The sequence below is a fragment of the Lepidochelys kempii genome, chromosome 2, assembly GCF_965140265.1.
Source record: "Lepidochelys kempii isolate rLepKem1 chromosome 2, rLepKem1.hap2, whole genome shotgun sequence".
Lineage (NCBI taxonomy): Eukaryota > Metazoa > Chordata > Testudines > Cheloniidae > Lepidochelys > Lepidochelys kempii.
The window spans coordinates 122,917,991-122,942,866 of NC_133257.1; the positions used below are offsets into that span (position 1 = coordinate 122,917,991).

The 24,876-nt window shown below is 41.7% G+C and overlaps 1 protein-coding gene and 1 long non-coding RNA gene across 3 annotated transcripts in view; one reads left to right on the top strand and one right to left on the bottom strand.

The window, feature by feature from the left end:
* Positions 1-14,765, top strand: part of PIGN (phosphatidylinositol glycan anchor biosynthesis class N) — a 169,830-nt gene extending 155,065 nt beyond the window's left edge. Inside the window, exon 30 of one of the 2 annotated variants that reach the window (XM_073332239.1) lies at positions 14,545-14,765. In XM_073332239.1, the coding sequence (XP_073188340.1) occupies positions 14,545-14,596 (52 nt within the window). In that variant the 3' untranslated portion in view covers positions 14,597-14,765. The remainder of the gene's footprint in view (positions 1-14,544) is intronic. The other variant, XM_073332240.1, reaches the window with a different exon arrangement.
* Positions 6,546-24,487, bottom strand: LOC140907080 (uncharacterized). The gene is made up of 3 exons (XR_012157362.1): positions 24,419-24,487; positions 17,590-17,707; positions 6,546-7,054 (listed from the first exon to the last, which is right to left on the bottom strand). It is a non-coding gene; the product is annotated as an uncharacterized lncRNA (long non-coding RNA).
* Between the last annotated feature and the right edge of the window lie 389 nt (positions 24,488-24,876).

Sequence of the window (24,876 nt, forward strand, 5' to 3'; positions counted from 1 at the left end):
CCCCAGACAACACCCTATGTACAACAAGAACCAGACAGCGTATACAAAGAATGTGTTGAAATGCCCACCACTGCTAGCTGTTTCCTACAGCAGGGTTGAAGAACAACAAGAAGCAGGTATGATGCGGATGATGGCTAGATGTGGGAGCCCACACACACGACTCCCTCGCTACGTTGAGCCGCTGCTGTAGAGGGCTACCCCACAACATCCACTTAGCACGTCAGTTGAAGGGAGAGACAAGGGAACAATCTATTTATTTAAGAAGAGGCACTACACACAACCATTGTCCCAAACCATGCCTCCCGAGGCATCACATGGCCTGACAATGACCAACTGAGAACTGTGTCCACAGCCCGCTTTCCACTCCATCTATGTCTGGACCACCTTGCCCACCAGAGCCTCCACCTCCAGGCCAGCATTCTTTCCACAGCCATTGTTACCGTGTGTAACAGGATGGCTTGATCCTTCGGGGCTGGAGGCCTGCGGCCAGCTTACCTTGTTTATTGAAGAAGCTTCTCCAGCCCACCTGTGCCATGTTAACAGCCTGGATGGGGCCTACTGGAGGGCAGCAGGAAACTGCAGTCAAAGGCAGGGTGAGCTCAGGAAACTGCAGGGAGTGGGAGAGGCTCCAGCCAGGAAGATCAGCCTCCTGGCTTTTACTACTCAACTCCACAGGTAGGAGAAACTCTAGTCAGGTAACGCCTGGGTGTGATAAAACTTCAGCTTCAGGGAGGAGGGTTGGGACGTGCTTACGTAAGGGGACAGGAACACTGAACTGGGCTTGGGGCCTGGAAAGCTAGTATGTATCCAGAGGACTAAATGAATTGGACCTCCAGAAGGGGAGTGACTGAATTATCTTTGGATTGAGTGAGTTATCTGGAGGCCCTGTAGAAGAGGAAACTGAGGCAGGGGCCTCTCCTGGCCCTCTTACATGGAGTATGCTTGCTAACATCAGCAGCTCTAACATCCAGCTCAGCCATGTGCAGCAGTGTGATGTGAAGCAAATGGGTCAGAAATAGAAGATACAGGAGCCTGAGACACGTTAGTGATGTCTCCTGCTTTCTTCTGACATAAGCGAAACGTGATGAAAGCAGCTTCTTTAGGCATGGTAGAGAATAGCATCTGGGCATGGCACAGCCAAATTGGCACCTATCCAGATGAAAACACTGGATGCAGTTAATATCCATTGTTTCGGGAATTCAGCTGGGGAGACAGTAGGCTAGAGCACCAATCAGCTATCCTGTCTCCCAGGGGTTAATAATGCTGGTAATAAAAATGTCATACACACCACTATGTCTAATGACACTACTGGGCTATAATTATTACTTGATAGACTACTGCTGTAAAGGGATAGTAATGCCAGTCAGTGTGCAAAAACACACACATTTAGGCAGGTAGAAGTCGCTATCTAGGAGGGGAGAGTTGGAACCCACACAACACTAGAATTGTGAGGTGAACAGTGGTGCATTCTGACTATAGGCTCCATGTTATCTGCTTCTGCATGGGGCTATTTGCATTCCTTTGTGTGGAAGTGGAGTGGGGGGACAATGGGCATAGGAGAGGAGCCACAACATGCATGGTGTGTTTCTCCGCCACTATTCCCCTGCAAGGACCTGAGCGGCTAATTGCATCTGCCATTCTCTGCTGGGTGATGGTGGCAGTGACCTTAGCTGACATCTCCCCATTCCCTGCCAAGCTCTTGAATTTCTCTGCCCATTTGTTAATTCCCTTTCTAATACGATCTCCATAAGAGTACTGCAGTTTCCGTAGCTGATTGGCTATGCTATTCATGTATCTTCCCATGGTGGGGCTCTAGCAGGAGTCTTAGCCTGCACATTTGGATTTACTTCAATTCTGAGGTGGAGTAAATTCTCCAGCTCCGCAGCTTTATGCTGCCAACTGGGCTATGTGCCAAGGTACTTTCTCCCTCCCCAGTGGGTCGAGTTCCTCTCCTTTCCGGAGATAAACAGTCCAAAATAAAAAGTCCTCCCAAATTTGCAGTCCAACCAGCCAACAAAATCGCTTTCTTAGTTGAGCCCAGCCTTTCCTCCACTCTGGGTCAGCCTTTCGTCTTTCTCGTCTAATGCATAGCAACTGGGGCTGGTAGGTTAACCAGCCCCAGCTCCACCAGTAACCAGGATGTTTTAACTCTTGCTGCCTGAGTCTGAAGCTCTACTGACCTGACAAGAAAAATGGGGTCACTCTTTGAGTATCTGTCCATGTGGATCCCACTCTTGGTGACTGGCTAAGGAGGCAGGAGCTAGGGGTCCTGCTGAAATAATGAATATAAGACAGCTCAGCATCAGATCTAGCAGCTGATGCAAGACAAATACTGATGGATAAAAGTCTGAACTCCTCTCCAAGTAGCTGCCCTACAAATTTCAGCTATAGAGACCCTGCTAAGGGATGTCCTGGAAGTTTCCTGAGCTCTAGCTGAAGGAGGTTTAATCTGAGAAGTGGGGAGTCAATTCGATTAAGTCAGAAGAGACCCTGATACAATCTGAGATCCATTTGTGACCTCTGGATTTCTCTTCAAAGGCTACAAATAAATAACCTGCGTGATTTACTAAATGGTTTCATCCTATGCAGGTAATAAGATAGCACTGTCCTAACAACCAGGGCATGGGGTTTTGTTTCCCAGAGAGATGAATTAGGCTTAGGGGAAAACACTGGTAACAGTATATATTGGCTGAGGTCAAGGTCTGAAACTACTTTCTGTATACATTATGGGTGAGGTCTTAAAGTCATTCTGTCCTAATGAAAAACAGTGAATGGAGGGTCAGCTATTGAAGACTGAATCTCACTCACCCTCTGTGCTGAGGTAATTGCCATAGGTAGTAGAAAAGCATGATGATGTTGGTTCAAAATGAAGTTTCATCAGAGAGGTAAGAACTATGTTTAAGATTCAGGAAGGAGGAAATCTCTCTAACTGGCAGCAACACTGGTTCCTCAAGATGTTCTGTCCATGTGGATCACATGACCCACCTTCCTTCACCACTGCTACAGCGTCCTTTTATTTGGGATTATGTTTCACGAAGACACTGAGTGACGGCTGAGGTTGCTGCACCTGTTGTCCTTGGCAGGGGGGATGAGGGCATGCAGGGAACAGGTGCAGCCCCAAGAGACACTGCTGGTTAGAACATTCCTATATGGTATGCATGTGCCCTAAGGGTGGTATCCACATGGGCACACCTCAAAGAATCCATAACAGTAAAGTAAGTAGCCATTCTTTTTGTCCTTTGACTCTCCTTTGATGGCTGCCCAGGAGATTCCCATGGCCCAAAGAAGTGGGATAACCCATCTCACGTGGATTTAGTATTTGGAGTAGGCATGGGCAAGGGCATGCCTCTTTTTCTCCACAATTCTACTTGGTTTTTAAGGGGTTCAGTTTGCATTCCAGAATGTGCCAAGTGTGCACTGGGGCCTGCATCAGCTGGCACTGATTGCATGTGGAATGGAGTAAAGTCCCTTTGCGTGCATGTAGCAAACCGTCTCGTTGACTTTACACAGCGCATATTCCCACAGCATCTCCCATAAAATGCTAGTAAGGGTTTAGAGGATCAGGTCAAGTTTTCTTGCCCCCACTAGCATGCATTTCCAGTATTCCTCAGGACATGTACTCAATTCCCATGTAGCTGGACACACAGTTGGAGCTACCATTCATTGTATTTTGTTATATTTCAGAGTGGATCAGTGCTGAGTATGACTGAATTTGCAGCTTAAAAGCGTACAGCAGGTCACTATCTTGTACCCATAACCTTTTAAATTAGCTTGCCCATACCTGACTTGCATTTGGCAGCCATTACTTTTTCTAACCTTTTAAAGGTGGATAATGTCAAATGGATATAAATAAAACCACACCTTTTGTTGTTGGTTTAATTTCTAGATAAAGTGGATGGCAATTTATTTCTTTCACAAAGCACATAAGGTAAAGCTGAAATACAGGTTTGGCATTTAGCATTCACTTGTGTTGTTACTGCTTCCAGACCTGTCAATGGCTGGATTTTATCCAATAAATTCCCTGAGAGCATCAAAATACCCAAACTGTTGGAACCAGAACTAAATGCTAAAATGTATTGAATACAGCATGGATCCTGATTCTGTTCTCCACCAAAGTCAATAGGCCCAGCTCTCTGTGTCTCTCATAGTCATTTACACCAATGCATACCAGGTATAAAATACTATCAAACAAAAGTGGTCTTTTTTACACTCACTTTGCACAGAAAAATAACTACGCCAGGTACAAGACAGTGGAGAATCAGGCACATAAGATTTAAAGTTGTCTATGAGATCAGACTCGCTCTATCGTGTCTGCTATAGCTACTGGGAGAGAGAAACAAAGCGAAGAGTTTGTATGTTACGGGGATTGCCTCTTCACTGAACTTGCTTCACTTGCTTCTCCTCAGCAGTGCCTCTCCAAATCCGAATCAAAGGCTCAGTATTCCTGGGACAATCCAAAGAATGTGTTCAGCAGCAAATATTATGAAACAGAACTGCTGACATTTTATGGCTGTGAAATTACTGACCAAGGCCAAACTTCCTCTAATTAAACTTAGCTTATCACTCGTGTACAAATTTTAAAGGACAAAGTATTCTGAGTGCAGTGCTCAGCTGGGCTTCCCATGGAGTAACCTTTGTCTATCTCCATAGATATGGCCTTTTGTGCTTGGCCTGGTTATTCTGCCTTTTTGACACATGAGATAGCGTAAGAAAATGATTGCAGAATAACTTCAGCTGATGCCGACGTTTCTGGTGTGAGTTCCATTTAGCCCATGGGCAGGATTTGCTTTTAAAATATTGCCATTATACTTTTCTGTCAATTTGCAAGTTAAGATGAGAGGCTTGATCTGACTATAACAAATGTTACTACTCAGAGTTAGATGTAGCTACTTACATGTTTGTTGTATGCATCTTCCTCGCCACCTTTGCCACCCCTGATTTTGAATAGAAAGCTTGTTGGATTTAGTTGATCTATTGTGAAGGTAAATTATACTTACTTTAGCTACCATATATATATTTTATAGCAACGTGCTTTACAAAGGCAGTATCTTTCTCCTGTCTTCCCAATTTGCATTAGTGTACTGTAGTCATAAAAAACCTCCAAATCCTCCCACGGGTCAATGGTGTAACTGACATGGTATTTTAGCTATTAAGGCTTTTTCCGAGTCACAGTTTAGAAAATGACAAGGGGTCAGGGAAGGAGGGAGATGAATGAAATGTATGTTTCTTTTTTTTAATTCAGTAACTAAATTATGAACTAAAAATAAACCAGGTTTCACTGAAACTAGCTCTATCTCCAGTTTCTATCCTGACTTAAGCAGAGCACACAGATCATGCGTCATTGTCCAAAGCTCACCTGTTTCAAAGGGTTTGCTTTAATTGATTACTCAAAACCAGTAAACATATTCAACTCAGCCTGAGCTTTACTGTTCCTCCAGGATCTACTGTGTGCCTGGATCCCCCAGCTCCTTCTGTCCTGGTTTTTGAGTTTATTGGTCCCACCTGCCAGCATGACTCAGCAGTAATTACTCTGAATCTTAATGCAAGGTTTTAGCATCTGAATCGATGGATACTCAACAGAAGAGCTACATTCTTATGTGGGGTCTTAGAACCCATTAGGCTGTGAGACTATTTTTTGGACCTTAAATGCATGTTTTTCTAAGTGGTGTACAGGTTTGTCAAGCAACAAGAATTAGTTTTAACATGACTTACTACTAGAAGGGACACAGCAAGGGGATAATATGCCTCAAAGTATTTTGTGTTCACATGACATAAACTAAAGTTTTATAAAAGAATCTTATTCAATGAGAGACAAGAGATAGCAATCTTCCCTCACTGATGGCTTTTACTTGCAAATTTTGGGGAAACTGGTTTGTGAAAATTATTTCACAAGAAAGTGCAAATTCCCTCATTCTCTGCATTAGAATAAATTGATCTGTGTCATAGTTATTCAGAAATGCTTATCACGTGTTGGACAGCTTATCCATTTTTTATTCTCCAAGTAGCTGTGTGTGTGTGTAAAATGGAATATAGACTCACATGCCTGCTAATAGGAAAATGTATTCTCCTAGTCAGAGTAGAGAGAGATGGAATTATTATCTGGCACTTATTTTGAAGGTTTGTGTATGTTCCTCACTATTAAAAATAAGGTTATTCAGAGGATTCCATCTCATTAACAAAGAAGCAAGCTTATTGCCACTTTTAACTGCATTTTGATATATGAAACTCTACAAGACGATGTTTGCAGAAATCATGTAAAATGCTGGGAATGCATTATTTGTGCTTGGTACATGCAGCTTTAGAAAAGCAATTTATATTTTTGCACACAGAAGCATAACTACTGGAACATAAGCAGGATGATTAATGACTGCTATAAAAGACTAAGTGTTTCAGCAACAATCCAGCAAAGCACTTAAGCATGTGCTTAACTATAAGCAACATTGAAGTCAATGGTGACGGTCCCATTGACTTCCACTGGGACAGGATTAAGCCTGTGGTAAATTTTAAAAGGACTGCTTGTGCACTGGAAGTTAAGTGTGTGCCAGAATTAAAATGTCTTGCAAAAGTTGGAAATGTATATTTTAAATTATGTTTTCACTGCGTGTCGGTCCTAGGATATCAGAGAGACAGGGTGGTTGGGGGTAATATCTTTTATTGGACCCAATTTTGTTGGTGAGAGAGAGAAGCTTTCAAGCGACACAGAGCTCCTCTTTATCCCTGTGTAGCTGAAAAGCTTGTTTCTCTAACTGACAGAAGTTATCCAAGAAATGATGCCATCTCACTCGCCTTGACTCTCATTTTAAATCGTGTTTCAGACGTCAGGAGAGCTGGTCAGAACATTTTTGGTGTATTGTCGAAGCCAAAACGCTTTTCAGAGGTGCATTTGTTTTGACAAAGTTTGAGAGTCTGTTCCTGTCCCGGCAGAGCAGGGTCTTGAATGTGGGCTTCCCACCTTCCAAACCAGTGTCCCAGTGTGGAATATAAACAAATGATGAAACCTCCAAAGTTGCAATGAAAAGGAATTTCCCTCTGGCCAGCTCTAGATGGCAGTGATCTGTAGGAGTAATAACAGGTCAGATCTTGTAAGGCACTCAGCAGCTGCCGCTCCTATTGATTGAAATGTGTGTGGCAGATGCACAGCATTTCTCCGATTTCAGCCGGTAATATTGTTTATAAAGGGCTGCTCTGCTAAGATATTTGAGGCATAGGTGCCAACTCCGTGAGTGTTCCATTGGCAGTCCTGCGGCTCAGCACCTTCTCCTCCCCCCAGCACCTCGTGCCTGCTGGTGGCCCTGCCAATTAGATCCCCTCCCCTCCCCCCCAGAGCCTCTTGCCCTGGATCAGCTGTTTAGCAGTGTGCAGAAGGCGCTGGGGGGGGGGGGGGTTGGGGAAGGAGCGAGGGTAGAGCGTGCTTGGGGGAGGGTGAGGAATGGGGCCGGGCCTATGGCGGAGTGGGGAGGTCAAGCACCCCCAACCGGCAACTCATAAAGATGGAACCTATGGTTTGAAGTGCTAAGCAGGCAGTTAAAGTTTGAACCAGTTTTCCCATTTCTAGTATAAATGTTTATATCCTGGAACCACAAAAGTTCAGAATGCAATTCAGTGTTGGCCAAACACTGTTTCCACTGTAGAGGTTCATTGGACAATTGGCTGGGCTGCTGAGAGCTTTGCAAATCCAGTCATTTCATTTGCAGTAGCTTGAACCTTCTCTCCATCAGTGGGCCTCACCAGGCTCTAAACGATTTGTCAAGAATATTGTTAATAGCTTTGATTAATTACAAGGCATTTTTGTCAATTATAGCTTGTGCACGTGTTACCAAGGAAGGTTTGAGGAGTGGAAGAAACTGTTTTTGAGCTGAGGAGTGGGGGGGGGGGGGGAGGGAGAGAAACATTAGACAAAAGTCAACATTTCAAATCTAGTTCATTTTTCATTTCCTGAAGCTCAAAAATAGTGAGAATTTTTCCTTCAGACTGGCAGAAGTGTTCTTCTCTGGCTTTAGAGTACATATGGCAACATTTCAGATGAAATTACCAAACAAAAACTACATTTAGTGACAGTTAAGGTTGTGGCAGGACACATCCCATCCACCAAAAAACTTTAAAGCATTGAAATCAGAAGTTAAGGGGAAAGGTTTGTGCATTCCTTTCTACCTCCATATTGCCTATAACACTGTTGATACAGAGTTTTACAGAGCACTGCAGTGTAAGTCTTCCATCTCCAACATCAACAGACACACAATACATACCCCATCTTCATAAACTTGCAAAACCTTTACAGTGACTTCATACACTTCTATATCAACCGGTCAGTATATTCCATGCATTTGGGAAGTTTTGCCTTAACACTGCTGAGTTCTCTGTTAAAAGGCATTTTAGTACAAACCCTTATGGTTATGATGGAGATCAGGTGAAACCGCATTGAAACTGGCGGGCATGATAGCACTCTTCATTCAGGATAAATGTAAGAAGCAGTTAAGCTCATAAGACTGATCATACTGGGTCAGACAATGACCCATCTAGCCCTGTATTCTGTCTTTGACCGTGGTCAGTGCCAGATGCTTCAGAGGGAAGGAACAGAACAGGGCAATTATCAAGTGATCCATCCCCTCTCATCCAGTCCCTGCTTCAGGCAGTCAGAGATTTAGAGACAGCCAGAACATGGGGTTGCATCCCTGAACTTGTCAAGAGCCATTGATAGACCTATCCTCCATGAACTTACCTAATTCTTTTTTTGAACCTGGTTATACTTTTGGCCTTCACAACATCTCCTGGCAATGAGTTCCACAGGCTGGGTGTTGTGTGAAGAAGTACTTCCTTCTGTTTGTTTTAAAATTGTGGCCTAGTGATTTTATTGGGTGATCCCTGATTCTCCACCCCCTTCATGATTTTATAGACCTCTGTCATATCCCGCCCTCCTCCACCCCTTAGTCATCTCTTTTCTAAGCTGAACAGCCCCTGTCTTTTTACATTTCTTCTCGTATGGAGGCTGTTCCATAAGTCTCATCATTTCTGTTGCCCTTCTCTGTACTTTTTCCAATTCTAAGTCTTTTTGAGAGGGGGTGACCAGAACTGCACCCAGTATTCAAGGTGTAGACAGACCATGGATTTATATAGTGGCATTATATTTTTTTTCTTACTATCTATCCCTTTTTTAACATTGTTAGCTTTTTTTTTTCGGTGGACTGCAACAATGCCTTGAGCAGATGTTTTCAAAGAAGTACCCATGACTTGACTATCTCTTTCTTGAGGGGTAACAAGCAAGTTAGACCTCATCATTTTGTATGTATAGTTGGGTTTGTTTTTCGGTGTGCATTACTTTTCACTCCTTTTTGGAGTAAGGCTGCTGAAACAATAGGGGCCACAGGGCAGGCTAGTCATAAAGTGAGCTATATGAGCAGAGGAGTTTCTCTGGGGACTGAATGCCAGTGCAGAAGGCTGGGTATTGTTTGGTGGAGGGGTGTGTGCGCGTGCGTGTGTATGCAGAAGCAGCCAAAGAGACAGCCAGAACAGCACTGGGAATGTATCTCAGAGAGCCGAGAGAGAGCTTTTTGGGCAGAGGGCTGGCAAGGAGCTTGGCCCCATGAGCAAAGAAACTGTCTCCTCATGATTCTTACTGTGTTCAGGGCAACATGCCTTTTATATTCCTCGTAAACAAACAGGATTATGTCAAGGAACTATCTGAGTCCATCATTAATTTCTTCTCCGAGCAGCAACAACCCACAAAACCCTAAATATTGGCTAACCACTCAGGTCAAAAGGAATAACTATAATCTGCATGGCTAGACTTGTGTAAGGGATATATACAACCTCTGGCCTCGTGCTCCTGGCATACAAAGACCATGAGCCACAGCCCACTGAAATCAGTGGAAATCTTTCTATTGCCTTCACTGGGCTATAGTTCAGGCCTCAAGAAAGCAACTTGAAAAGGTTGTGTGAGAGGCAGCTTCAGTCCTAATGGCTATTGATCTGGCATCTGTCACCTATACCTGTGTTTTCTGAGGTAGAAGTCACATTTTCACCATTAGAATGTGGAACAAGCCCTATTTATGTTACAGTTCTGATTTCTCAAACAACATTTGTATTTCACACTATGGGAAGACTAGTCCCCTCTATTAGTAGATGCAACCAACCTCTCCATAGCCCACATTCCAGAATCTCAGGCTTTCAAAATTTCACATTTATCACTAAAATTACTCACACAGTGATGAGCAAGATCTTGTGGGGGAAGAAACACTAAAATGATGCTCAATGAGATTTCTTAAAAGCCTAGTAGGATACATGGCAGCTGACCCTCTTTATCAATCTTTGTGCCATAGTGGAGTCATCCTGCTCTTAGGGCTAATCTACACTAGAAGCAGTACATTGGTGTAGCTGTGTCATTGTAGCACATCTAGTGAACACTCTATGCAGACTGGGGAGAGCTCTTCCATCCTCATAATTACGCCACCTCCGTGAGAGGCAGAAGCAATGTCTGCAGGAGAGCATCTCCCACCACCATAGCGCTGGTCTGGACAGCACTTAAGTCGCTGTAACATACCGCTCAGCGATGTAAGTTAGACCAGCATAAGCAGTAGTGTAGACCTGCCCTCAGTGAAGTTCTGTCATTGACTTCAGCAGAATCAAAGTGGGCCCACTATTTTGGTACCTTGGTCCCAGAGATTTGGAGGGGAAAACTTCAGCCTTCATTTTCTAAAAGAGTGTTCTGTCCTTGTGCTGGCCGCAGGCCTAAGAGTGAATTTCACAATGTGTGAACTAACTGGACAGGGTTTGGAACTATTCCGCTGAAATGATCCCATGTTTTGTTTACAATTTTAAGAGAGAGAGACCCAAATCAGGACCTTTTTGCTGGACTTCCTGATCTTTGGGACTTTGGTTTGGTTAAAATAGTGCTAGCACTTAACTACACGATTATAGAGGGGGGCCAAAACCTCTCCCCTGAACCTTGAAAAACTAGGGTCGTTTGGATAAAATGGGAAATGAATGGATAGGGGCTGGGAAACTGGGCTCCCCACAGAGTCCACAGCCCATTTCCCAACTTACCTCTATGATTTCCCAGCTCTCCAGTCTTGCCTGGCTCTGCTGTTGTATGCCACATCTTTCCATATCCTCTCAATCCCATGCCCATTCATTTGGAAACATTAAAGAGAAAATGCTTTAAAACTATGAATGGTTACAAATAGGGCTGTCGATTAATTGCAGTTAACTCACGCGATTAACTAAAAAAAGTAATCGCGATGAATTGCACTTAAACAATAGAATACCAATTGAAATTAAATATTTTTGGATGTTTTTCTACATTTGCAAATATATTTATTTCACTTACAACACAGAATACAAAGTGTACAGTGCTCACTTCATATTTTTAATACAAATATTTGCACTGTAAAAATGATAAAGAAATACTATTTTTCCAATTCACCTCTTACAAGTATTGTTGTGCAATCTCTTAATCATGAAAGTACAACTTAAAAATGTAGATTTTTTTTTGTTACATAACTGCACTCAAAAACAAAACAATGTCAAACTTTAGCACCTACAAATCCACTCAGTCCTACTTCTTGTTCAGGCAATGGCTAAGAGAAACAAGTTTGTTTACATTTACGGGAGATAATGCTGCCCATTTCTAAATTACAATGTCACCTGAAAGTGAGAACAAGCGTTCCGCATGGCACTTTTGTGGCTGGCGTCACAAGATATTTACGTGCCAGATGTGCTAAAGATTCATATTCCGCTTTGTGCTTCAGTTATTGTTCCAGAGGACATGCTTCTATGCTGATGACTCTTGTTAAAAAAAAAATGCTTTAATTAGATTTGTGACTGAACTCCTTGGGGGAGAGCTGTATTTCTTCAGCTCTGTTTTACTTGCATTCTGCCATATATTTCATATTATGGCAGTCTCGGATGATGACCCAACACATGTTGTTCGTTTTAAGAATACTTTCACTGCAAATTTGACAAAATGCAAAGAAGATGTGAAATTTCTAAAGATAGCTATAGCACTTGACCCAAGATTTAAGAATCTGAAGTGCCTTCCAAAATAGGAGAGGGATGAGGTGTGGAGCATGCTTTCAGACGTCTTAAAAGAGCAACACTCTGATGCGGAAACTACAGAACCCAAGCCACCAAAAAACAACCAACCTTCTGCTGGTGGCATCAGACTCAGATGATGAAGATGAACATGTGTTGGTCTGCACTGCTTTGGATTGTTATCAAGCAGAACCCGTCATCAGCATGGACACATGTCCTCCGGAATGGTGGTTAATGCATCAAGGGATATATGAATCTTTAGCGCATCTGGCATGTAAATATCTTGCAATGCCAGCTACAACAGTGCCATGCAAATGCCTATTCTCACTTTCAGGTGACATTCTAAACAAGAAGCAGGCAGCATTATCTTCTGCAAATGTAAACAAACTTGTTTGTCTGAGCAATTGGTTGAACAAGAAGTAGGACTGATTGGACTTGTAGGCTCTGAAGTTTTACATTGTTTTATTTTGAATGCAGGGTTTTTTCTGTACATAATTCTACATTTGTTAGTAGAACTTTCATCATAAAGAGATTGCACTACAGTACTTGTATTAGATGAATTGAAAAATACTACTTTTGTTTTTTTACAGTGCAAATATTTGTAATAAATATAAAGTGATCACTGTACACTTTGTATTGTGTTGTAATTGAAATCAATATATTTGAAAATGTAGAAAACATCCAAAAATGTTTAAATAAATGGTATTTTGTGATTAACAGCACGATTAATTTTTTTAATCACTTGACAGCCCTAGTTACAAATGGAATAGGGACCAGATGGCTGGGGCATGGATCTGGGATGCTGAAGGGTCAATAGAAAATCTGGAGAATATTTCCCCAGGAGATTACTGACAGGTAGGTAGGTTTAATGGTCCTCACTTGGGGTGCATGGCCTAGTGGTCACAGCTGCAGCTCCTGACTGCCAATGGGGTCACAGCTGGAGCTCCTGACTGCCAAGCCCAGCCACTCCCACTCCACCAGGCTTCAGCCTAGGGCCCTTTAGGCTACCAGTAGTCTGGCCATCAAGAGTGCTTAAGGCTGTTTTCCTTTGGCTTCTTCCTCTCATCCATCCACCCACCCACCCCCCAGCTTAGTCCAAGGCTTTCCCCTGGTGGGGAACCCAAACCATAATAGGTAAGAGCAGGTTACCAATGTTTCAGATCCACTGGATACTTCCCTCTCTGGTAGTCTCTAGGGTGGACCATCCCTTCCCTCAGGGAAGGTCCCTTTGGGAAGCTGTATCAGAGTTAGCCTTCCCTCTGCTGAAGTTGTGGGCTGTAGGTCTACTCACCTTCAACTCTGCTATCCAAATGAGCTAATTCCCTGCCTTTTAATTCCTCCAGCAGATGGAGCATTTGCTGCAGGTGTGGCAGGGTGGGGCTGGCTGAGCCCAAAATAATCCCTTAACCTCTTGTTGCCCACTGTGAGGTTTGTACATCACAGTAGGGTTAGGTCAGACAGTTTTATTGTAAATGTAGGGCCTGGGATAGCACCTAGTTATCACCTGACCATGGAAAAGACCACACATATCTGGCCTTATGATTTTCATAAATGCTATGTTTTTCTCAAGTTTCAGCATTTGCTGATGAAGTAAATTACATTATTCATCCTTTAAATGTACATAAATCACCTTCCATTCAAAGAAACATCCGTCTTCAGTAACTTGGTCACAATACAAATATATCGCGAAAAGGAGTACTTGTGGCACCTTAGAGACTAACAAATTTATTTGAGCATGAGCTTTCGTGAGCTACAGCTCACTTCATCGGATGCATCCAGTGGAAAATACAGTGGGGAGATTTATATAAACAGAGAACATGAAACAATAGGTGTTACCATACACACTGTAACCAGAGAGTGATCACTTAAGGTAATTAAGGTGGCCCACCTTGATTATGACTACAAAAGGTTCCACCCCTCCCCCGCTCTCCTGCTGGTAGTAGCTCACCTTAAGTGATCACTCTCCTTACAGTGTGTATGGTAACACCCATTGTTTCATGTTCTCTGTGTATATAAATCTCCCCACTGTATTTTCCACTGCATGCACCTGATGAAGTGAGCTGTAGCTCACGAAAGCTTATGCTCAAATAAATTGGTTAGTCTCTAAGGTGCCACAAGTCCTCCTTTTCTTTTTGCGAATACAGACTAACACGGCTGTTACTCTGAAACCAATACAAATATATATCATTGCATAAATATACTTGCATAATCAATACTATATGCAGTAATTCCCAGTTACTGTTGCCATTGGAACCTTCCTTCCTCTGACTTTTGTGCATTTAAATGCTCAATCTTAATAGTGGATTAACCAAGGTTTCTGTATTTTAATACTGTGTTTGAAGTATAAGGTCCCCAGTTTCCTTTGTTGTGTTTGCCCAAAAGGGACCTTTTTTCCCCCACTGACTCTTATTTAGAAAGCCTACAAGCACAGTAAGGCCTTTTACCTTTATTAGCCATAAATTTTACTCAACACCTGCTGTATTGTTGAATTAAATATTTATTGATTTTTTTTTTCAGTAGAAAAATGCCCAACCCCTCAATAAGGAACAATGCAACAAAGTGGCACTAGCAGCATATAAGAACAAAAACCTTAAAGATCCAAACTCATGTTATGGAAGTAAGCCAAACTGAAGATTACAGAAGCAGGAGATACTGTCTGATGGAGAGGCTGTATTCTCACTCTATTTAAAGGTGATCTGTAAAGGGCTGGGGGTAGCAATAAGATTGTGCCTATCTTTGCTGCTTTCTGATGTACACAGAAGGCCTAGATGGGGAAGGAGTTTTGTGCTTTCCCCCACTTGTTTCTTGTATTTGAAATTGTGGCCTTGTCCATCATTTACTGTACAGGCAACTGGTGAATTAGTAAATGTACGACAATAAATACCAAGTGGAATCCCATTAATTATATGGGGAAGTGACTCTTTCAGAAAGATTGTTTATTCACTGATTTTAAGTCCAGAATAGCCTAGTCTGATCATATATATATGACCTCCTGTTTAACACACAATTTTTCCCAGTAATTCTTGCATCCAGCCCATAACTTCTATTTGGGCTAAAGCATACCTTTTAGAAAGATATTCAATCTTGATTTAAAGACTTCAAGTGATAGAAGTTTTCCACTTTATGCATCCGATGAAGTGAGCTGTAGCTCACAAAAGCTTATGCTCAGATAAATTGGTTAGTCTCTAAGGTGCCACAAGTACTCCTTTTCTTTTTGCGAATACAGACTAACACGGCTGCTACTCTGAAACAAGTGATAGAGAGTCCACCATGTCCCTTGGTAAGTTGTTTCAATGGTTAATTACATTCACTCTTAAAAATGTGCACTTTATTTTCAGTTTGAGGTTTACTAGCTTCAACTTCCAGCCAGTCAATCTTATGCCTTGTCTGAAAGATTAAAGAGCCCACTGTCAGAAATCTTTTCCCATTTATAGACTGTGATCAAGACACCTCTTAGCCTTCTCTTTGATAAACTAACTAAATTTCTGAAATCTCCTAATTTAACATTCTTTGCTCTTTATTTAATTTTGGTAACAGTTTGAATAAAAATTTTTGGTAACTATTTGAATAAAAATTTTGGGAGAGAATCCAATGCCACTAGCCATTCAATGATGGAGTGCAAAAGCTGCCACCATGCCTTTCTGAATCCTCCACAGAGTCCTCCAGCACAAACAAAACAAAAGTGAAGATGAAATTGACATTCTTGATATTTCCCAGGAAAAACAAACAAGCAAAAATCCCAACAGCTTTTGGTTCTTTAGGATAATACTTTGATCATGGATTGATGTCTGTAGGCAAGCATTTACAGGATTGGGGAACTAAAGCAAAGTGTCCATTATAAGCATTGCTGCTAAGAAAAAGGGGAGAAAATATTAGCAAAATTTGGTTTTTGATAGACATTGTCTGACCCACTCCAATTACAAAGTCAATTTAATCCTTCCTGCCCCTTGTATGTTCCTCAAAGGCATTTCTACGCCCTTCAAATTCTATACATGTGGTCTATGGATTTTATCACCTTTTATTGCCATATGGCATCTTTTAAAAAAACCAACACTTTGGCTCAGCAAGCCCATACATGGTTGCTTCCCCTCGTCTTACTGAGACCAAGTCAAAGCACTTTTCATATCGACAGGTTTCAGAGTAACAGCCGTGTTAGTCTGTATCCGCAAAAAGAAAAGGAGTACTTGTGGCACCTTAGAGACTAACCAATTTATTTGAGCATAAGCTCAAATGATGAAGTGAGCTGTAGCTCAAATAAATTGGTTAGTCTCTAAGGTGCCACAAGTACTCCTTTACTTTTTATATCCTTATCCTTTAGAAGTAGGGGTGCTTGATTTTAAAATGTAGCCTGCTTGGAATTAAGAACATCACACAAGTCCATTGGGTTTCAGGTGACTCTGAAAATTCATCCAACATCTGGCAAAGACCTTAAGCTGGTGTGAAGATATTGTAACATTCAAAGCATTAAGAAAAGGAGTACTTGTGGCACCTTAGAGACTAACAAAGCCACAAATACTCCTTTTCTTTTTGCAAATACAGACTAACAGGGCTGCTACTCTGAAACCATTCAAAGCATTGTCACCTCATTGCCTGGATGACTTGTTATTGTTACAGATTGGGTGAAACCTCATTGATGCTGGTGGGTGTAACTGCTGCCTTTCATTTAAGACAGTTGTAAGAAACCATTAAGTTCCTTTATGGCACCAGATAGCTGAAAGAATAGGAGGCATCACCCAAAGCATAGTTATATGGCAAGACTGGAGTAGAAGCTGAACCATGTAGCCCAGAGGGTTTCCCTGGGGATTGACACAGCAAATGCAGGGACTGGGGCATTGATTCCTGGAGCTGTGTAGGTGTGAAAAGCCTTAATAAACATCACAAAAGGACACAGAGAGAAGGAGCAGAAAGTCAGAACACAGCACTGGGAAAGTGGCCCTGAGAAAATCCTAGAGAGTGCTTTTGGGCTAAGTGCTGTTTGGAAAAGGGCCAAGAACCATGAGCAAAGAAACTGCCTCTGGTTGTTTGATTCCTGCTATGCTCAGGGAAACAGGATTTTGTACATTCTTTCTAAATAAATAGGATTCCACTTCAGAAATGCCTGCCTCCAACATCAATTTCTTATTCCAAATCGAACCAGTCCACTAGACCCTGAATTTTGACTAATTGCTTGGATCAAAAAGGGGGTAATTTTCCTTTTAGGAAAACAAACAAACAAAATAGAATTGGAAAAATTACAGTCTGTCTCCCCAGCCATCATTGTCAGGGCACTCTTGTCTGTTATTCTCTCCCCCTCACCTCAGTCCTTGGCAGCCAGAGTCCCAAGTTAGTGTCTCAGCACTGGAAATCTGCCAGACCATCTGACATCCAGTCCATACCCATACTACCTCCTCAGATATGGCTCTCAAGTGATGGGCTTCTGAGTGTTGTAGTTTAAGACAGGCACAACTAAGTTTATCAACTGTTCATCACATGAACTAGGTAGGTTCCCCTCTGGAATTAGACCGAGTACTTCATTTCTGCACTAGGGGAGCTTCAACAGGAAAAGAAATGTTTTTCTCTTACCTGTAAATTGGATTTTTTACAAGATGCTCCAGAATGCTGCACTCAGCTCATCTTTGAAATCACCTTGTCTGCCTGCAAGGACAGGCAGCATTGGATGAGGGTGTTTCTCCCAGAATTCCTATTTACAGGTAAGGAACAAAATGTCACTTTCCTAATTGAGTGATAATTTCTTTTGGGGCATTGACACTGAAATACAGTTTTGCTGACACATTAGGCAAAGGGGGATTTCTCTGAGGAGGAACAAGGGATGGCACGGGGCGTGGTGGGTGGAATGCAGGGAATAAAATCCAGTTTGCCCCAGTGATCTCATACACATTGCTGGACCAATAGCTGACATTTGCTAGGTTTTGGTTAAGGGGCACTATAGATTTAATGCTTGCAGACTAAGCAAATTCAACAGAAGGTGTTGGAAGAATGTTAGGCCAGACTAAGATGAAAAGCACAGCATGGCAGCAAAAGCACTGATTGGTTGGTTTGGTTTTTTAACAATGTAGACTCAGTGTCAGAAGGGAAAACATTTCCACAGCTGTCCCCTTTACAGATTTGCAATATTCATTATCCGCACTTTGTTCTGTAATGGCAAAAGTGTCACCTTCTTCATACTTCTTTGGGCACTTCTGACACATCAGTCAAATGCCCATGGCAAATTCAGTATGAAATGTTTTTTGACAGGAATGGCGGCAGCTCCTAACCCAAAGCCATGAAGGCTGTTACAATGATCAGCATAAGGACAGGATATGGGGCAAATGCTGAGGTAATAACAGACATCAGCCTTTACATAATATTATCCTAGACATTCTTTAACAGATTATTCATTTGGGACATTTTAATTTTATGGGGTTTGGAGCCATGCTTTTGTTTTTACTATTCTAGAATTATCGCTTGCTAATAAGTGGGCCCACAGTTCTGAGCAAATGAAGAAGTAAAAATTTGATCCAGGTTTTCTACGCATGTTGTGGGCTATGATATGCTTAAACTAACCATTATATCTTCAGAAGCTGACTGTCCATGTTTTGATTGACAGCTGGAGCCTTTTGGTCACACTCAGATTTAAGCCCCTTACAAAAGAAATGAGTGAAATTTCCAGCAATATATACCTTGATGAGCTTCTCCTTTCTACAACAGATATCCAAATACCCCTAATCAATATCCTCTTCCCCAGCTTTGAGGGTGGAATCCCCTGAATCTCTCCAGCCTTTAGACATGCTAAATCAGGGATATTACACCTCTGTGGAAGGAGGCCACCTTGTCAGGGGATGTATTCAGGTAGACAGTTTTCTGAGCCAGTTGAGCACCGTGGCCAGATGGCTGAATTGCATCTCTCAGCAACTAGGTCCAGCTGCACTTCCCTGCTGGGTGTATCACTCACAGAGCTGAGCTTCTGTTAGAATAAACTAATTTGGAAGTATTTTGGCCTCTGGTTTTAAGCTCTGTGCTAGTGTTTCCAGACACAGCCTGCGTGGGAAAGGGAGGGAGGTTCAGCACACCAGCAGAAATCCTAGAAGCGCTGGGAGGAGAGTTTGTGGGTGGTGGGGGGAGGGAAAGGAGCAACGTCCCACTCCTCTGCACCATCCTGCCGCCTTGGGTTTTCTAGCACAGTTAACAATACTAGGCAGCCTTGGTCCTTGTGCACCAAGCATAGCATGGCAGCAAGGTTACCAGCTCTTGTGCAGAAGGATAGGGGCCTTTTGTACCCTTTTATAAGTACACACACACACACACACACACACACACACACACATCTTCATCATCTAGACCTTACCATTCTCTCACAGAACCTCAGTGCCAAAAATGGTTCCGCCAACTGGGAAGCAGTAGGGAGTGCAACAGTCTGGAGCAGATGCGTCTGCCACCTACAACAATGTTGTACACAGTGTTGTAGCTGTGGTGTTCCCTGGATATGAGAGAAAGAAGGTGGGTCAGGTAATAGCTTTTATTGGACCAGCTGCTGTTGGTGAGAGAGACAAGCTTCTGAACTTGCACAGAGCTCTTCAGGACCTGAAGAAGAGCACTGTGCAAGCTCGGAAGCTTGTCTCTCTCCACAGCAGAAGTTGGTTCAATAAAAGATATTCCCTCAGCCACCTTGTCTCATCTACAAGGATGGCCTGGCTTGAAAATGAAGGCGAGTGAACTACCCTCTCACCTGTAGAACTAGTGCCCTGCAAGTTTAAGGTTGAGGCATGCTGGGGAAAGAGGTGGAGGGAAGCTCATGTAGCTGGTGCCTGGCTGTACCTGTTCTTGTGTGGGTTAAGAGAGGGCATTCTCTCCAGGGCTGACAATATAGCACCTTAAGCTAGCAGCAAATCCATCAGGAGAATTAATGTAGCGTGTTTTGCTTAACAACTTAAAACATCTAATAGTCATAGCTGGGAGAGCTTAAAGACAGTCCAGGGCTTGTTTTAGTGGTCCATTAATGTGTCAAGTGGTTGCAGGCATTCAGACAACCATAATGCATGCAAGGCATGTTATTATTTAACCTGTAAAACACATCCTGTCATGCCTTAATCCTGGTACACATTAAAGAGGTATTGGCGGAGCTATGACAGTAGAAGTAAAATATTTAACGCCAAAGCAAAGAGAAGCTTAGCAACCTCTATTGTTTTGATTTTAAACTACATGAGGACAGCATACTTACCTATGGCACCATTTACAGCATCCCAATGCTTAAAAGCAATTAAATGGGTGATTAAGGAAGTCCATAAATTTTATGTTGCTCATTTGATGAACAAACACATTCTTCGTATCAAGTACAGAGAAATACATTTTTAATCACAACACAACAGTCTTAATTATTAGCAGATTTGTAAATTGACAGTGGAATTTTCTGGTAAGGTAGTTACAATTACTCTTTCTTGAGAACAATGTAGTGAATTTAATTTAATAGGAAAAGTTATCACAGTGTCAATTTATATTAAAATGATGTATGCATGTATGATGTGCATTTAAAGGTGATTAATATGTATCATTAATGTATAGCTTTAGAGGGGCAGATCCTCAGCTGATGTAAGTCAGTTGCACTCCACTGACTTCAATAGAGAAACATCGATTTATACAAGTTGCAGATCTGGCTCATAATTTTTATGTGTGTGTTTGCTTTCCCCTGCCCCCAGGAGGGCTTTGTGCTCTGTATTTTGAAATTACTGAGGAAAGAATAACATTTATTTGGGGTCAGAGTTAAGATTATTTTGCTGTAATGTAATATACATTTGTTTGTATCTGATCTGAATTATGAGCTTGTTTGTTGCATAGTCCGTAGAGATTTGTGATGTTCCTTAATAACTCATTGCATTTTAACTGCTTGGGTTTTGTAAATAATGCAACAGGTAAGTACATTACTGTCACTTAGCAACCTTATATGGTTTTACAAACAAAAGATTATTTTTTAAATTTTACTTTGGGGATTTCTGAAGTTTTCTTTATTTATATCTTTTTTTTCCTGTTTAGAAGGTAAATGAAGGGATGGTTTAAAAATAAATAAATAAGAGGGTGGAGGAATCACCATATTATGAAATTAAAGAAACAAACAGTACTGGCCAAGCCATAAATGAAACTTATGCCCATATTCCTCTCGCTGCTTTGAAGCTGTAGAAAGCAAATACTGACCTCCTTTGTAAAGCACTTTGAGAGCTACTGGTGAAAAGCTCTGCATGGGCACTAGATATTATCATTTATGAGTTGTCTACAAATAACATGTCATTGTAATATCTTTGCTTTGGTCATTGAAAGGATCTGTTGATAAGAGTGCAAAACCTTCCCTTGGTATCATTTCATCAGTCAATTAATGAGTTCACAGATGCCTGGGGCTGTAATAGACGATTGGCTTTTTATTTTTAGTACCATTTTTGGTTATTAGATAGCTGTGGCTAGTGTTCAAATGATGGCAATTAAAAACTATATATTATAACTCCTGTTCTTGAAAACTGCCTGTCACGTGAGTCAATGTGAAAATCTAATCTAATCTTTCGGTCTAGCTATCTAATCAGTGTTTATCGAGCACTGTTCTGTACAAGGGTTAGAAAACCACAAGGAGACTGCCTGGGAGTAGTCAGTAAAATCAGCTTATCTTTTGAATTTGGTGACGTAATATGGTTTTATTGGCCTGACAAAAGGACGCAAGGACAGATTAGACAGTTTGCAAGTATTTCAAAAATGGGTGATTTTGAATGGTTTTGGGTCTGTTTGTTCAAAAGTTTCAGTCTGTGTTCCAAAGGAAGCCCAAACCATCCGGAGTTCTCCCTCTCTGAGCTAGAAAGAGATCAGGTTTAACTTAAAGGGCCAGATCTTCATAGAATATCAGGGTTGGAAGGGACCTCAGGAGATCATTTAGTCCAACCCCCTGCTCAAAGCAGGTCCAATCCCCAATTTTTGCCCCAGATCCCTAAATGGCCCCCTCAAGGATTGAACTCACAAATGCTCAAACCACTGAGCTATCCCTCCTCCCCGCCTCCGATACAGCTCCGTTGATTTCAGTGAGGCTAAGCCGATTTACACCATGTGAGGCTCTGGCTCTATACTGAGAGCCTTAACTATGGCAAGTCAGTCACGTCCTCAGAATGAGCCAGACGCACCTGCGGAGCTCTACAGACATAGGCCTCTCCCATTTGCCGCACAGACTTACTTGCAGGCTTAGCTTTACGCACTGAGAAGAACATCTATGTTTATTCACATGAGCGATCCCACTGATTTAAATGAGACTGCTCATAGTGTGTAACACGAAGCATGTGTGTAAGACTGTGCAGAATCTGGGCCCTATTTATATGCCTAATGTCACTCAGGCAAGTCGTCCCATTGAAATCCATGGGACTGCTCATGAATACAATGAAGCATGCACTTCAGTGTTTACAGATCAGAACCTAACATGTTGGTTATACAAAGATCCTTGTACTCTACCAGTGAACAAAGGGCAAAATGGTGTCTCATGCACATAGTGCCAAATCCTGTTCCTACTAAAGTCAGTAGCAAAACTCCTCCATTTATATACATGGGATCACAAATGGGCCCCGAAATCTCATTGACAGCAGGAACTGGCCCCAAACTATTCACAACAAAAATGATTAATAAGTTTGCTTAATTACAGTTTGTGTTTTTCAAACACACATTTCAGGAAAAGTCTGAATACTAGTGAAAAGCTATTTTTGAGCTAGGGAAACACAGACAACAGCAGAGCTAGCCAAAAAATGCAAATTACATTTCTTAGGAAATTTTGAATTTTTTCCTACATTTCCAGCACATTTTTTTCAGCTTCTAAAACAAATCAAAACCGACCAAATAAAAAAATTGATAAACAAAAAATGTCAGTTCTCAAAAGCAGTTTTTGAACAGATTTTCAGCTTCTGTTAAAACAAACAAGCCCAAACAACTTCTTTGGTTTTCAAAGAACAATTTTTTTTTATAAAAAATCAAATAAAAATCTTATTTTTTAAAATTGAAAATAGGGGTTTTTTTTTACCAAAAATAAAATAAATTTTGGTTTCAAATTTTTTAAATAAAAAAAGGAATTTTTTTTATCAAAATAAGTATATATTTTTTGCAGAAAAATGTTTTTTGTTGGAAAAATGTTGTAATGAAAACATTTTGAACAGCTATAGACAGAAGTCAAAATTTCAAATCAGGGCAATTTTTTAATTATCTGCAACTCAAAGCAGTTACATCCATTTCCTTTAAATCTGGCAAAAATGTTCTATTTTCCCTTCAGAATACAGCTGGCAAATTTCAGGCCAAACCAATTTTCTGAGGCAAATTGATATAGATACTGAAATAGGGCTTTACAAAGGAAAATGCTTACAACCTTTGGTTCCAACACTACTGCATCTCTATAATGTATGTAAATCCCTCAGCTGAGATGGGAAGATAAATATGATAGCGTATTTGTCAGATCAGTGGGAATATATATGTGTTTGTTCTCTCAACTAGGCATAATATTTCCAATTTGCAGCTAAGATTTGATTTCCAGATGCTAATGCTGCTTTGAAATTCATATTTTCCTAGATGTAACACTTCTAAAACTAATTCTGTAGATTGTTTCTACAACAGAGCCAATAAAACGGAAAGGCTCATCATCCAGATTAACTTCTCTGGTTTAAAGAAAAGGAGTACTTGTGGCACCTTAGAGACTAACCAATTTATTTGAGCATAAGCTTTTGTGAGCTACAGCTCACTTCATCGAGACTAACACGGCTGTTACTCTGAAACTTCTCTGGTTTAGACTCCGATCCAGGAAAATCTTTCTGGTGACCTAGCCATGTCCACACCAGAGGTTAGGTCGACCTAACTTCCGTGCTTAGGGCATGATATTTTTCACAGCCCTGAGCTAAGTAGCTAAGGCAATCCATTTTTAAGTGTAGACCAAGCTTTAGATGGGGATTGTGGCAGGCAACACCACAATCCATCCATTAGTGAACTGGGATTTTTCTGTTTTGTTAAGTGTGAAGGACTCTGTTTTTGCTACAACCCCGGTATGCAACTGTGCCAGCATAAGGCGGCTGTAAAAGAGTTAACACAGGATATATCTTCACTGCAGCCGGGAGTGTACTTCCCAGCACGGGAGACAGACATATGCTAGCTCTGCAGGAGTTACCACAAGTCCTCCTTTTCTTTTTGCGAATACAGACTAACACGGCTGCTACTCTGAAACCTGTCACTCTGTAAATGGCAGTGTGACCATGGAGCATGGCTGGCAAATCTGCCCGACCCCTGGGGATGTATTTAGGTGGTCAGTCCAAGCAGCCAGAGCCACCCTTGCTGCACAGCCACACCGCTATTTTTAGTGCTCTCACTTGAGCCATTAAACAAAAGAAAACCTAACACATTTTCTAGCTAGATTACTTACTAACTTTACAGGAGTTGTAAGGCTTGCATTTCTGATCTGTTCCCGGCAAAAGCATCACACAGACAGACAGAACCCTTAGTTTCCCACCCCCCACCCCTCTGCCCTCCAGATTTGAAAGTATCTTGTCCCCTCATTGGTTATTTTGGGTCAGGTGCCAGCGAGGTTACCTTTGCTTCTTAACCCTTTACAGGTGAAAGGGCTTTGCCTCTGGCCAGGAGGGATTTTATAGCAGTGTATACAGAAAGGTGGTCACCCTTCCCTTTATATTTATGACAGCTAGTGTGAGTCTGCCTGCACTGGGAAGCCCCCTACAGCTGCCATGTGAACATACTCCCAGGCTCTTCTGTTCTCATTTATGCTGGTGTTAATGAGATCAGGATCTGGTCCACCTCTTCCCCATGAGGGAGTTTTACAAAAGACAACAGAAGTTATCTTGAATGTATCTGGGAAATGTACTA